Consider the following 14,966-nt stretch of genomic DNA (forward strand, 5'->3'; position numbering starts at 1 on the left):
CCTGCAGTGCTAAGGCCGGGGGATGCAGGATGGAAGATTTGCTTTAGTAACTAGGACGAGCATGGGAAGAGGTCTGAGTGGGAGGAGGCTGCTGGTGTGAAGAGGAGGAGGGCTGAAGAAAATGGCGTCCCCTATTAGATTCCCATTGTACAGACAGATTTTTTTTTCCTGTTACTAGCTCTATTAACTTTTTCCGGGCAATAGCAAGTCACTTCATTTATTCAGGATCTTACCTGGAAAGGCAAATGCTGCAGCTTCACTTTAGAGACGCAGAGGACATCACCTAGGGACTCCCGTTGGGTCCCTCTCCATTCTTGGACAGGCATGTTCTGCACAGACCACCTCAGTTCCTCTTTCCCTATGGAGTTCTGCTTCCCGTCGCACTAAGGAAATAGGGAACAATGAGCAGGCACATGAGAACCAGGTGGCAGGAATGGAAAAACCAAGCCTAAACACACGAGAGCCTTCTCGAGCCCTAGAGCCCCGCCCCTGCTTGCTGCCCCCCACCCCCAATTCAACTGGAAGCTAAACTAAACCACGTTTTAAGGTCTGGAAAATTCCATTAACTGTTTTCTTCTTCATCATTTATCATATTTGCATTGCTGGACTATTGCAGAGAGTTTAACTAGGAGACAAGCTGGTCCCAGGATATATTTCCAGCTTGGCTGGAAGCAGGAAAGAGTAAAAACCTGGTGTGAAAACAAGAGTTCCATCCCACAATTAATCATTTGCCTCAGTTTCCTTGTCTGTAAAATGGGGTTGGAACAGCCTTGGAGAACTAGGTATGAAAAGCGCTGGATGCATGCTGAGAGAGAGGAAGTGATTGGCCTAGAATCCCACACAGGGTCAGTAGCAGAGCCAGGAAGAAAACACAGCTATTGACTTTAGTCCTGTTTCCTAACCACCCTCTTCCTTCGAAAGGTTTTGCAGATTTGGGAAATATGCAGAAGCATCCACGGTTTGGGGTGTTTATTCAAGCTGAAGCCAAACCTCTGAACTTCCAGAGGTTTCTCCATCATGACAGTTCATTCCTGGTTTCTTCCATTAAACACACCCACCAATACATCCTTTTAAAGGACCCTACACATTCAAAAGCTCAAGAACTCAGAGGTGTACAAAAAGGAAGTTCCAAAATTAAAACACACACACACACACACACACACACCAAAAGTCCCCCAAGCTTCTTTCAATTCCCAATCATAGATTCTTGGGTCCTTTATCACAGAAACTTCAGGTTCGCTCTGAGGATAGCCTCCTATATGTAGGCCACCCCAAAAAAAGCAAACATGAATGTCCTGGTTTTTTTTCTGCAGTAAAAAGAGTTCCCAAATGACAACATTGTCCTCATGCAAGTTGTTTGTGTGTCTATCCGGGGATGCTTTGGCAATGATAGCATGAAGGGGAGGAGGCAGAAGAGAAGGTGGAGACTATATATTGCCCATGCACTTAAGCTTATTATACAAGCTCATTAACAAATGAGAACAAAGGAAACCAGATCTATGCTCTGACCTGTTATTAAAAGATCTACGGTTACTTATCTGGGACATTTCACCTGTTGTAAAGATCCATGTTTATCTATGGCACTAGCTAAAGAATAATAAAGAACAATAGTCCAACAAAAGGCCATTGAGGTAGGCAATAAGGGTTGCAGGCAATAATAGTCATGGGGTAGAAGGAGGGACATTAGCTACAGCCACTGTGCCCACTCTACATTGATGAATGCTAATTATGAGGCAGTGTCAGCTAATGATTAGCGCAGGTGACTGGAAATCTATATCCGCCTTTGCCACTGTGTCACCTCTCTGGTCCTCCCCCGCCCCAAATGTGTAAACTGGAGCTGTACTACAGACCTCAGGATTAATGACCATTTGTAAGTAAAAGGCTTGATTAGCAGCGGCGCTGACAGATGAAAATCCACAAGCCTTTCCTAGGCCTATTTTTACAATAGCAACAGGTCCCTGCCTAATAAAATCCCAGACTGCAGCAACCCCTGATTGACAGCACAGCCCACGGACTCGTTAGGCAGGTTCTCTCGGCTGACGGCTGATTTCCTGTCTGCTCCTGGTGGCGGGGGCTGAGAGATGTTTGATGGGTGTGGAAATCATTGCTCGCTTTTCCCCTTTGCAGCAGCGAGCGCTCAGCTGTTAGAAGCAGACTGGAAATTATGAGTGGTTGGCCTGTCAGACGGCTCCTGCCAGACAGCCTTGCTTTTCTGTGTACCAGGCCCGATGATTCATGCTGGGAGCAAACTGACGAGGGTGGGTAGCTGCGCTGGTGGTTTGGCACGGCAGGAGAGATTTTACCCAGAAAGAGTTTCTAGGTGAAGGCCTTTGAAGGGGCCTCTGATTGGACAGGTAGCTGTGGGAACAGCCAGTCAGTATTATACATTTTATCTCTCAGGTACACATGACGTCTAGCTGTGAGTGCAGCCCAGGGCCACCCAGCTCAGACTGCTAAACCTGATGGAGCAAGGCTTTCCCTTGCAACTGGAAAGGAATCGGACAGCGGTACCATTTCCACTCCTTCCCCAATCTTTGCTGATTTCCCTTCTCTCTACTTTAGCCCCCCTTACCTGATCGCTACAAGTGATAAGTTGGATCAAGGGACTGGGCGTCCGGAGGACCCCTGGGTTCCATCCCTGGCTCTGCCACTGCCTGATTGTGTGACCTTGGGAGAGTTACTTAACCCTGTTGGTGCATCAATTTCCCCCCCTGTGAAATGGTGAGGATAATAATCAGCTGCCTCATAAGGGTGTTGAGGGGCTTAAATAAATGCATGCAAGGTGCTTGAAGGTCCTCAAACGGAAGGTGCTGTAGCAGGGCAAAGTTATCATCTGTCATCACCATTCCAAGCCAGTATTCTCTTCCAAACCTGGCTCGGCACTACTCCATAATACCCGAAGGGGTTACTACTGAGCGAGGCGAGGCATCTTGCTTTCCCTCCTGCTTCCCCTGTGCTTCCAGCTCCTGCTGGCCCATGGAGAATGAGATCTGAACCGCAACTGAAGCCCAGGTGTCCTGCAGATCAGCAGCCTTTGGCACTTGCAATTAATAGTGTACATTAGCCAACGGAAGTGGTTGCATCTGGGAGGGGAATTTGAGGTGCTCCCACTCCCCGCTGAAGTGCTCAGCTGCTTAACCCGGGTCCCCAGATATCAGGAGTAAACCACTGTGTCATGGTGGCACAAAGGATTCTGGGACACAGAGCAAGATGGGCTCTGAGTGTGCCTGATAGCAAGGCCAAGGTACGCAGAAGGTTAAGAACAACTGATTGAAAGCCTGAGATCATCCTGTTCCCGACCACGGCCCACGTCACTAACCTGAGATAGGAAGGACCCGTCCAGGTTTCCCCCATTCAGCTGTATCTGTTTCTCCAGGTGATAAAGCCATCGCTTGAGCTCCGACTCGCTGGGGCAGTACACGATAAGGGGGTTCAGCAGGGGACCTAGGGACCCAAGGCAGAAGATGATCTGAGTATATACAGCAAAATGCTAAGTGCACCAAAGGGTTAATCAGCTCTCCCTGGTTGCTAGGCAATAGTGTACTGTGCTCAGCCAATGAGAGAAGTTGTTCTGATGATGTAATACTTGTCATTGGCTGAGCCTAAGGTCTCATGTTGCTGGGAGAATTTTGTAAGAGGAGAGTTTTCCAGCTTTGCTAATATAGTTCTTAAAGGGGCCCTGTCAGGTAGAATTAGATCCCAAATGTAGGCAGTATAAAAACACAGCTTTGGTGAAATTTGAGATCGCTGCAAATGTTTTTATTTCGTACAAAAATCCAGTCCAAAAAAGTGTTTTTAAAATTCCTCTGCAACCCAAACACTGCAGCAATGTGCTAGTGCATGAGAAATTGACTAGCCAAAGGCTAGAAACAAAAGGGAGATGAAACAGATTATTTTCACAATCTGAGTCTAAGCTGTACGCACAAAAATTAAAACAAACAATAGGGCAAAGTTGGTCCAATTTTTAATGTTCTTTCCTATGTAAATATTATAGGTAAAAGAATAAACATTTTTATAGTATTTTTTTTAAATAATCTTAAAGTGTTCCCTTAATAAAAGCAGTTGGGATTTCCTCTGTTGTGGCAAACTTTCACTGCTCGCTGCTGAATTTTTAAAAACCCTCCATAAATGTGAGCAATGTTTCAATTGCCGTTAAAGGCAAATACACAATTGCACCAATCCCAGGCAACATGTTCACAAATTCACCAAATAGCATATTACTGTTAACCCATTTGTTATGTATTTGTCACTTTCACGTTTTTGTCGTAAATTCACATATATGACTGCAGTAGCTCTACCGAGCTTTTTGCTTATTGCTTTACCAAATGAAATTTGTGCCAGACAACGTATAACTGCTCTCAGACATAACCTTGCTGTATGGAATGACGCTAGCCACTGCTGATTTTAATATTTCAAGCTGTCATTTGCTTAGTGCGCATACCAAAAGTCTCTCTCACCTCTTACCAGTCACTATGATAATACCCTGGTGGCGTAAATAAACTACTTCCGGCTGGCTGCGTAATGTTCGCCACCATTAATAATCAACTAGATGCCTCTCATTAAAACTGTATTAAATGCACTGTAAATAAGATTCTGATTTTAGCGTCTGCACGGTTGGGGAGCATTGAGATGAGCAAATTCACAGTATGCCATCATAAAAAATCATCCTTATCAGGGTGATACTTTGCCCTTCTGTGGAATCTTTCATCTCAGAATCCCAACCTGTTTTACAAGCGTTAATTAATTAAGCCTCTCAACACCCCTGTAAGGCAGAAAAAGTGCCACTATGTCCATTGTACAGGTGGGGATATTAAGGCACAGAGCGGTTAAGTGACATTCTCCTTTAGACTGCAAGTTCTTTAGGGCAGGAACAGCCTCTTTATTATGTGAGTTTACACAGCAACTAGTACAATGGAGGCCACAATCTGTCTAGGATCTCGGATATTAATCATGTCACATAATGTGTCGGGACAGGAATAGAACCTAGAGTGTCTGGAGCCGAAATGAAATTCATAGGAACTAGGTTGGATTCCCTGTTTGACCGTGTGGCAAGTCACTCAGCCTCGGTGCCTCAGTTTCCCGATCTGTAAAGTGGGGCTAATAGCACTGCCCTCCCTCCCAGGCATGTTATGGGGATAAATACGTGAATGCCTGACATGTTCAGACTTTGTGGTCAGAGGGGCAACACAAGTACCTAGCCAGATGCCCAGTACCCTGCTCCATGAATAGGGCATGACCCTTGACCTCCCGCTGGGTTTGTTTTTACACCTTTCTCAAAGGCTACCCAGGAAAACCCGTCCAGTGGCTGTTTTTGTTGCCACATCCCAGCAAAGCCTCAAAGGGAGAGAAAAAGAGAAAAGAAATTAATGTCTCAGCCTGAAGCCCTGGGACATATTCTTAGCTCCCGTGACCAGCTGCTCGGGTGGCTGTGACACTAGAGCGGGGGGGGGGGGGGAGGGGGGAGCTCAAGGAGTCACCTTCTGCATTCCCCAGCACCCCAAGACTACGTCTGCTCTGGAGTCAGGGTGCATCCAGGTTTATGAACCTTTCCCAGCCCCCGAGTTCCTCTCTTCCGCTCCACATCCTCCGGCTCTCCCCTGGCACTAATGTGGTAGGGCCCATAGGCTGAAGGACACTGATGCAAGCCATTGTGGCATATGGTGCTTTCCTAGATATGACAGGTTTATTACCAAACCAACTCTTGCTGCACTAAGAAACCAAGAGTGGAAATTATTGGGGGGAGGAGCAGGTGCAGGGGTGAAAGTGTCGAGCAGAGATACACTCTGGGTTAGGAACCCAACGCTGGCTGCCAGCCCTCTCGTTCTGAGAAGCATGTCAGAGATCAGAGGCACTAGAGGACTTCTGCATACATTAGAGAGCTCCGTCCTTACATGGCGTCTCCACTACTGGCTGGCAGCGCCCGATGATGATACCAATCATTATACGGTTGCCAGCAGCTGCAGAGAGTGCAGAATTGCACAGGAGAGGCACAGGAATTCATAGGACCCTGTCAAAGTCACTGGCTTTCAGCAGGGGATGGTCTTGTGACTAAAGCCCTGGCCTAAGAGTTAAGAATCAGAGGTTCTCTCCTCAGCTTTGCCACTGATTCCCTGTGTAACCCTGGGCGTGTCACTTATCCTCTCTGTGCCTCCGTTTCTCCCTCTCTAGAAGGGGAATAATACTTAATGGCCTCGCAGAGGGAGGTGAGGATTCCTGAGTGCATGTTTGTACAGCTCTTTCCATTTTCAAAGCACTAAGTATCACTATTTCTTCCTATCCCCACCCCCTTCTATATGTATTCATATTATGGTAGTGCTTAGGGGTCCCAGTAATGGATTGGGGCCCCTTCGTGCAAGGCGCTGGACACTCAGAACAAAGAGAAGGTCCCTGCGCCACAGAGCTTCCAGTCCAAGTAGAAGACGAGAGTCAACAGATGGATACAAAAAAACAGATCAGGGGAGCAACAATGATGTAACGCTCCATAGAGTCTAAGGCCAGAAGGAAACTCTGTGATCACCTACAGAGTACACCGGGCTGTAGGACTTCCCTGAGTTAATTCCTGCTGGAACCAGAGCAGATCTTTTAGAAACACATCCCAGCTTGGTTTCAAAATTGCCTGCAATGGAGAATCCACCACAGCCCTGGCTAAGCTGTTCCAGTGACTAATTACCCTCACTGTTAAAGATGTGTGTCTTATTTCTAGTCTGAAACTTTCTTGCTTCAACTTCCAGCCATGGGATCTTTTTGTGTGCTAGATCAGAGACACGCCCAGGCAGCAGGATAAGCAGTGGTCACACCAGCTGCCTAACCACAGAATTTGCTTAGTGCAATATATTATTGCATTAAAACTCCTCACTGGAAATTATGTCCAGGTTTCATGCAACATCTTTGATCTGAATCTCTGGAGGACTGCGCATCTAAATGTGGTTTGAACATCTCACAAGGTACATGGCAGCCCAGGGAGGTGAGTCTCAGAACCTGCTATTTTTATCACCGTAGAGACGGAGTTGGTTGACCTTGGCTTTGAGTCTCGCTCTCATGGGTTGCCGCTTGCTGTGGAGACAGACTCACACTGGCCCAAACTGGAGCAGAGACATAGAGGCAATTTTGCTGCACATGCAGATGAATTGGTACCTGAGCACTGGGGCACTGGCAGTGAGTGGGGGAAGAGAACATACTGCACAGGAAATCCTGAGCCACGAGGCTGTGACCCGCCAAAGAGTTCCCGGGATATCCTGGTTTGCCATTTGGAATATAGCAGCCTTGGGGGCGAGGGAGGTTTCGCAAACCTCAGAAGCTATTTCTTGAGCTGCTAAAGGTGGCGGACCTTTTCCCTGCAGTGCGAGCTCACATTCCAGCCTCCCCCAAGGGCCAGTCACATTGAACAAGTAGAATCAAACATGGAAGAGCGACCTTGCTCTACATCAGGGAGACCACAGTCATGTGTGTTCGTGGGATGGGCTGATAGCCAGGCCCAGAGGGGACTGGATTCAGGATTTGTATCTGAATTCCTCTGCCTCCCTGCTGCTTTGTCAACCCCCTTTCTTCAGCGGCACAACAGCCTCGCAAAGTTTGAGTCCAGCTTCCCTACCTACAACATTCGTGGGTGTTTGAAATCCGGCAGAACGAGTCCGTCCCTCCCTATTGGGGATGTCTCTTGAGCTCCAAGATGCACAGATCCCCAGCCCCTGAGAGACTGGCCAAAGGGGTTTATGGGATCTGGTAGAATGGAACAGTTACAGCTCAGCAGTCTCTTGGGGAGAGGGGGGAGTACGTGTCATTTTTAGCAGCTATGGCCTAATCAGATGTCCCTCTGATTTAGGTTAAAAAAATGTTTTTACTGTGGGGTGGTTCTATGACTCATTTTCCAGCCTGGCTCACCTGAGCACGTAGACCCCAGGCACCGTGCACAGATTAGCTTTGCTAGCTCCGTATTTTTATGTGGTTGTTAGTTACCTCTGCCTACCACTCTCGGTGGCTCTGGACTGCCGTAATTCAACAATGACTAAGCCCCAGTGAGCCTTCAGCTGCTGGGAAGACAGGTTTGTTATCCCAGGAAGCCTTTTATAATGCGAGATGACTCAGAATAAAATTCAAAAAAGGACGGAGGACTTTGGCAGAAAGGAAGTTGATTGATGGCTATCAAGTCCTGATAGGGCAGTTCTGATGCTACCGACTGAGGATAAAGAGCGTCTCTCATTGCTATTGTTATTAGTTTTCTATATGAGAGGGGCCCCAATTGGCCTCGCTGTGCAAGGTGCTGTACATACAGTAGGAGACATCTCTGCCTTTAAGAGCTTATAGTTGAAACAAACCACACAGCCAAAGGGAGCACGCTTATCCCTGTGTCAGAATGAAACTGGGCACCCCAAGGCACGAAGAAACTGAGTGACTTGCCCAGAATCACAGGACTGGGAATGGAATCCGCATCTTTGGGTCCCAGTCAGCCTTAACCACCAGAGCACTCTACCTCTAGGTTCTTTCCTTGCAGTTCTGGACATTGTCCTAGAAGGGAGGTTTGAGAGCAGAGAGATATGGGGGAGATGGGCTGTCAGATAAGGGTCATAATAAGGTTAACACTCTGTGTGGTTCAAACCCTATTCTCTGAAGCACCCTTTCCCCTTGGGATGGCGCTTCCCACAAAGCAAGGCCACATCACGACCAACTCCGGCTTCATTCTCTCCTCAAGCCAGAGCAAAGCAGCACTAACCTGTAATGCGGAACGCATGTTCCTCCCGCTCTGCGCTCTTTGCCTTTTCGGTTTCACACACGCTCAGCTCTTTCAGCGGCAGCAGCCCCTGCATAAGCAGAACGCACCGTTATTACCTCGGCAGCTTGCCTTTTGGTGCCAAAGCCCTCCTTCCAAAAGGATCCGACGTCTTCAAACAGGCACCACCAGGCAGTTTGGGCTCAGACTGTTAGCTTGCAAAACCTCCTCTGAAGGGAAATGTTTGGGGCCTGATTCTCTTTACTCTAATACAAGGCCTCGTTCCACTGCAAAGGGACCTATGTATAAATGAGCATCAGACCTTAGTCAACTCTCATTTACTTCAGGGGGGGGTCAAGATTTCATCCTTCGTCTTTAACATCAATGAGAACAGGATCTTGTTGTTTTAAAATGTTCCTCTGCGGGCATGGAAACCCAAACCAAACAGTGCTGGGCTAGTGCAAAAGAATCCGAAAGTGAAACTGACTATAGATAGAAAGGAAAATTGACCAGGCTACTTTCAATGTCCAAACTGAGCGGTTTGCAAAATGTAAACAAACAGCATAATGGTGACGTGTGAATTCAGCCCAAGTGCTCATAGATAGGCATGTACTTAAAATACCTCTCTAAATCCAAGCTGTAAGGAGCACTGACCAACGTAATAGCTAGGTGCCAATACTGATGCATTAATTCTTTTATAATTCCCTCCGTGTTAGTCTAAGGGACTGTTAGTAACAGAGACAAAGGATTTTTAAATCCGGTTTATATCTTGACAATGTGTCTTCACACTTGAAGGCCGGTTTGCTGGGTGACTCAAGAGGTTGCCTTGTCATAATGAATTTACCTCAAGTGACTTAGAAGGCAATAAATCATTTCAGAAAGGGCTGGATTCTGCAAACATCTGCAGAACAGCCTTGCACAATTTTACTTGCTGAGGGAGGGGAGTGCTTTGTTTTGGAAGGACATACAAAATCTCTTTTGTTTTTTCCTTATCGGCAGCATCACAGTAAAAGATGGGTAAACAGATTTGGTGCCTGGGGTAAGTTTTCATCACCATTTTGCAAGGCTGACTTCAAGTATCCTCCCCATACCTCCCCCCCCCCTGCTTCTCTCTTGTACCTTGTGCTTGAAGGCCAAGATTTTTTTGTTTTTTTAAAGGTGCTACAGTTAGGCTCCTAAAACCATATCCAGGCACCTAAATAAGTCATTTGATTTTCAAAAGTGCTGCGCACACTACAGCTCTCGTTAAGGCCAATGGGACTTTCTGGGCGATCAGCATTTCTGCAAGTCTGGCCACTTACTTGGGTGCGTAAGTATTATTTTTATTTATTTGCATTACAGTAGCATCTTCAGGCCCCTGGTGTGCTAGGTGCTGTACAAACACAGCAAAAGACAGGCCCTGGGCTGAAGAGCTTCCAGTTTGCATGGACCAGACAGACAAAAGGTGGGAGGGGAAACTGAGGGACATGACTTGGCTGAGGTCATGTGGCAGATCCAGGAACAGAACCCAGATCTCCTGACTCCCAATCCAGTGGGCTAATAGACCATGCTGCCTCTTGACTGATACCTACCCCTTCATTTCATGGCAGTGCAGAGACACGTTACCTGATAGGTCAATCCATTCGAGCCAACAGACTGAAAGTACAGGTAGGACTGGAACAGTTCCAAGTAGCAGTCGTTCACCTCCTGTGGGAAAAGGACACGGTGAGGTTTGCCTCAGGGGAGATACATTCCCCAGGCTTCACTCTGCTCTGGGGGGTTTACTGGATAATGGGCCGAAGAACCATTTCTGTCAGTAACCAAAGGAAAGACCCATTCTGTTTCCAGGCACAGCTGCTAACCATGAAAGCAAGACCAAATTCTCAGACCTGGTGGAAGCACCTGAGCCCTAAGTTACCTGTGCACGGTATGGGAACCAAACCTCCTCCACAGCATCCCACGGGCTAGAGGATAAACCTTCCTGATATCCCCCTATCCCAGAGCAGCCCTCTATTCCCGGGCCCAACAGTGGTAGGTTAAGGCAGGACCACATGGGTCAGCAGCCCCAAGTCCCTAAATACTTCAAAGGGCTCCCAAGATGCCAACCCCTCCTTCAAAAATGAATGAAGTTTGTGTTGTGGAAGGGACCCCCAGCATTCTGCCACTCCAAGCCCCACAACCAACCCTCAGAAATATAGGCTTATCCTGCTCCCATTGAAATCTTGCCCTGATTTCAGTAGGGCAGCATCCTAGCCGATGTGAGTGAGCTGAAAGCACCATGTTTATCATTATTCCAGGCACCGTTGGATCCATCCCTGGGAGGAGAATCAGGTTACTTTTCAAACAATCTTTTTCTCTACTGAGCTCGATCAGCTCCATCTCCTCTCCGTTACCAGGGGAAATAGACCTGTGCAGTTACACTGTATCCATCCAGATGCACCGGGGCTTACCTGGCAGTGCTGGAATTTAAATTTGACCTTGGAGTAATAGATAATTTTCCCCAGATTTCTTACAACTGTCTTCCTCCGCCCTTTCTTGAACAGGCTGGGAAACCGCTGGTCCAAGTTTTCCTTTTGATTTTCCTGGTTCGTGATATTCTGTACCAAGGAAAAAAATAATCACAGCGCTGAGTGCTGGTGGGGCCCATCAACATCTGCAAGAGATGTTAGCAGAGCTGCCTTTCTTTAGAAAGGGGTCCTGGGGTGAGTGCCCTGGCTAGGTTGTTTGTTGTTAGGTCTCCATGCCAACCTGGGAGCTGGGATTTTATTACTGCTGCAAGACTTGGTTCCCTCACTATCCAGGGGGATATTTTAAAACAAACTCGGATCATCTGGTTGGTAGAAACAAGTTATACATTTTAGGCCTCTCAACTTCGCAGTCACGCTCCACTCACCAAGCTGATTGGTTTAATGTGGCCCGAACCCAGTTCACTTGGACAAGGAGTGACCCAAGCTGTGCACAGCCGAGCGGTCGCAGTTTATAAACCTCTGTGCAGTTTCTTTGGTTCAGCTCTGCCTGGGCTTCCTCCTACCCACCTCTCCCGGCTGATCGATTACATCCCCCTCCTACTGTGTTTTTAAATCCGTGCTGTTTGTAGCTGCTAATAGCTATCTGGACACAGGGTTTCACATTTATTGGGATCAGCCCTATGCTACCACACCCATCTGTGTTCTCTGCAGCTTCCCCTGCTCTAATTTCTCCTAGAACACCTTGGAGCTCAATTCCCTCCCATTGCGTGTCTGCCCCCCATCCAATCCACACCAGAAAGGCACAATGAGAGCCATGCAGGATGCAGACATGGGGAGAAGTCGATTAAAACAAAAGAGAAGCCTCTGGTAACCATAAGAGAGAGAGAGAGAGAGACTGGGCTGCAGCTAGAAGCCACAAGCATTGCTCAGCTGCCCAGTGCATTGTGTCGAAAGCAGGCTGTGTGTGTACCACCGCCACAGAGCACAACTTGACAACTACTGATCTAGCACAAGGAGCAGAAGGCACGTTGGCCGTAATGCCCACTGAAGGTAATGGGATCCTGTCCATTGACAATGGCCATTGGGTCAGGCCCCAAATGAACTTGGCCTAACGGAACATGGTGGAAAAGAGGGCGCCTCCAGAAATGGTTTATTCTAGGGAGCTCCTGGTGGCTCAACAAATTCGAGGCTGAATCCCCTGGCTGAAGTTGCCCTCTGTAAAGGCCACTGTGATGCATCCCCTGGAAAAGGTTAGGAGGAGCCAGAGGGCTGGGAAGAGACAGACATAAAGGCGTGGTCTGGCAATCTCAGGGGATGCTGCTTGCATCATTTCCTGAGTCCCAGGTGTACGGAAATTTCTCCTGTTGTGCAATGACTGGGCTGTGAGGTTCACACACTATTCTGTTCTGGTGCCCATCACTGCAGGATCTTCTGAGCCCTCTCCAGCAGGACTAGCATCCGACATCCAGTCCCTGAGAATTTCTTTTGGAAAGAGCAATTTCAGTGCATGTTGTTTCGGGGGGGAGGTTTTGGGGGGGAGGGATGTGCCTCACTTAGACTCATATCCTGATGCCCTCTGTCGGCTTGTGCTTGAGTCCTGGAGGTCAGATGAACCACTGCAATTGTGCTGCAAACAGAACAGGCCAGGGAGAGGCTGCATGGGGGCATGAGACACCCTGTGTCCTACAAGGGCCGTGTACACCAAGGCTCACCTTGCCTTTATGGATTATCTGGAAGCAGGGGACGGAGGGGGGATAGGGGTGGCTTCCTTCCTCCACCCCAAATCTCCTTTGTTCTAAAAGTTCATAAGATGCACGAGCACCCAATCGAGCCTGCCCGTAGCCTGTGATCAGGTGGGCATAAGAATTTGCTCTCTGAGATGTCCATGTCCCAGCTCAGCTGGAAGGGAAATCTGCTTCATGAGGAGGCCGCGATAGGGTTTGTATCACACACTTGCCAAGCAGGGAGGTCATCCAGCAGCACCCCCCTCTCCAGGTGGCAAGGCTACATGACAGTATTAGATGATTGGGGGGGGGGGAATTTAAGGCTTAAGTGTCAGAAAATCTTTCTTTCCAGAGCAGCGTTTCCAGGAACAACAAATCCAGACGCAGGCGCTGCAGATAGATGGGGGGGGGGGGGGGTCGAGTGACAAACCGACAGCCCTGTACGTAGAGGGCAGCCCAAACAGCCAGCACTTCCTCAGAGCTGATGGAGAACCAGACTCGTCCACATGTGCCCCTTTGTAATGCTCGGTGCCAAGGGGACAGCTGCAAAAGCCCCATGATAAATGACGAGCTGCAGCCACTAACCAGACCCATTCTGCTGCCACCTAGGTGAGCTCACCCATCAGGAAGAGAGGAACTGGTTAACCAGTGACAGGCTGCTAATGGTTTTTGGAGTCCTTTATCTGCAAAAGCCGGGAGTTCCTTTCACAGCCTAATTGAATCTAGATAATTACTTTTTGTCAGGCCCAAGTAAAATCCCCCAGCGCCCCAGAGGGCTTCATCCGAATGCTTTCCTCTGGTTTCCAACTGCAGACTAATCAGCATCTGTCAGAGAACATGTGACTGGAGGTGGGAACCTGCTAACTGCCAATTAATGAGCTCACGGAGAGGCAATTAAGCGCAGAAGAAAGATTAAATATTTGCTCCAGGCCGCGGTGGAGGGCTGACTGATCAGCTGCCAGTCGTGGAAGCAATAAAGAATCCAGGCTGATAACAACAAAGCTCTTCAGCCTGCATGGTGTCCTGAGGTGCGTTAAGACATAGGAGCTCTCATAGGGACATGGACAAGTCGAATTTGGCTCCAAATTTCAGTCCTTGTAAAAATAACTTAAAACCAACATAAATTATCCGATTCGTTTCTGCTTTTACTTCCACCGCATTCAGCTGTTCATTGGCTTTTTCATCTAGAAATTCCCCGTCCAGTGTTTGCCAGCCAAATGTTATTCTTTTGATATATGATACGTGTTGTGGTAGTGCCCCCCAGCAGGCCCAGTCGTGAACCACAGCCCCATTGTGCTAGGCCAGGGGTTCTCAAACTGAGGGTCAGGACCCCTCAGGGGGTCGCGAGGTTATTACATGGGGGGTCACGAACTGTCAGCCTCCACCCCAAACCCCGCTTTGCCGCCAGCATTTATAATGGTGTTAAATAGATGAACAAGTGTTTTTAATGTACAAGGCAGGGGGTCACACTCAGAGGCTTGCTGTGTGAAAGGGGTCACCAGTACAAAAGTCTGAGAACCCCTGTGCTAGGCGCTGTGTAAATGCAGAACCAAAAAAAGCCCCTGTCCGATAGAGCTTACAATCGACGGATAAGCTGAGAGAGAAAACACAGCGCGGGGGAGGGAGCACAAAGTGACAAATGAGATGATTGTGAACAGTGTGAGAAGCAGTGGTCCCAACTGCCTAACCAACATTGCAGTCTTGTGCTAGCACATGAGATCTAGAAACAGAAATTGACTAAGAACATAAGAACGGCCGCACTGAGTCAGACCAAAGGTCCATCCAGCCCAGTATCCTGTCTACCGACAGTGGCCAATGCCAGGTGCCCCAGAGGGAGTGAACCTAACAGATAATGATCAAGTGATCTCTCTCCTGCCATCCATCACCACCCTCTGACAAACAGAGGCTACGGACACCATTCCTTACCCATCCTGGCTAATAGCCATTAATGGACTTAACCACCATGAATTTATCCAGCTCTCTTTTAAACCCTGTTATAGTCCTAGCCTTCACAACCTCCTCAGGCAAGGAGTTCTACAAGTTGACTGTGCGCTGCGTGAAGAAGAACTTCCTTTTATTTGTTTTAAA

At 48.0% G+C, this 14,966-nt stretch overlaps 1 protein-coding gene across 1 annotated transcript in view; it reads right to left on the reverse strand.

Moving 5' to 3' along the window:
* LOC101939822 (pleckstrin homology domain-containing family N member 1) overlaps positions 1-14,966 on the reverse strand; it is a 42,631-nt gene that overhangs the window by 18,353 nt on the left and 9,312 nt on the right. The window contains exons 3-7 of the mRNA XM_005292887.5: positions 11,137-11,283; positions 10,313-10,393; positions 8,711-8,798; positions 3,320-3,444; positions 234-383 (exon numbers count right to left, since the gene is read on the reverse strand). Coding sequence (XP_005292944.2) covers positions 234-383; positions 3,320-3,444; positions 8,711-8,798; positions 10,313-10,393; positions 11,137-11,283 — 591 coding nt within the window. The remainder of the gene's footprint in view (positions 1-233; positions 384-3,319; positions 3,445-8,710; positions 8,799-10,312; positions 10,394-11,136; positions 11,284-14,966) is intronic.

Source organism: Chrysemys picta, chromosome 21 (assembly GCF_011386835.1).
Source record: "Chrysemys picta bellii isolate R12L10 chromosome 21, ASM1138683v2, whole genome shotgun sequence".
In the NCBI taxonomy this organism is placed as follows: Eukaryota; Metazoa; Chordata; order Testudines; family Emydidae; genus Chrysemys; species Chrysemys picta.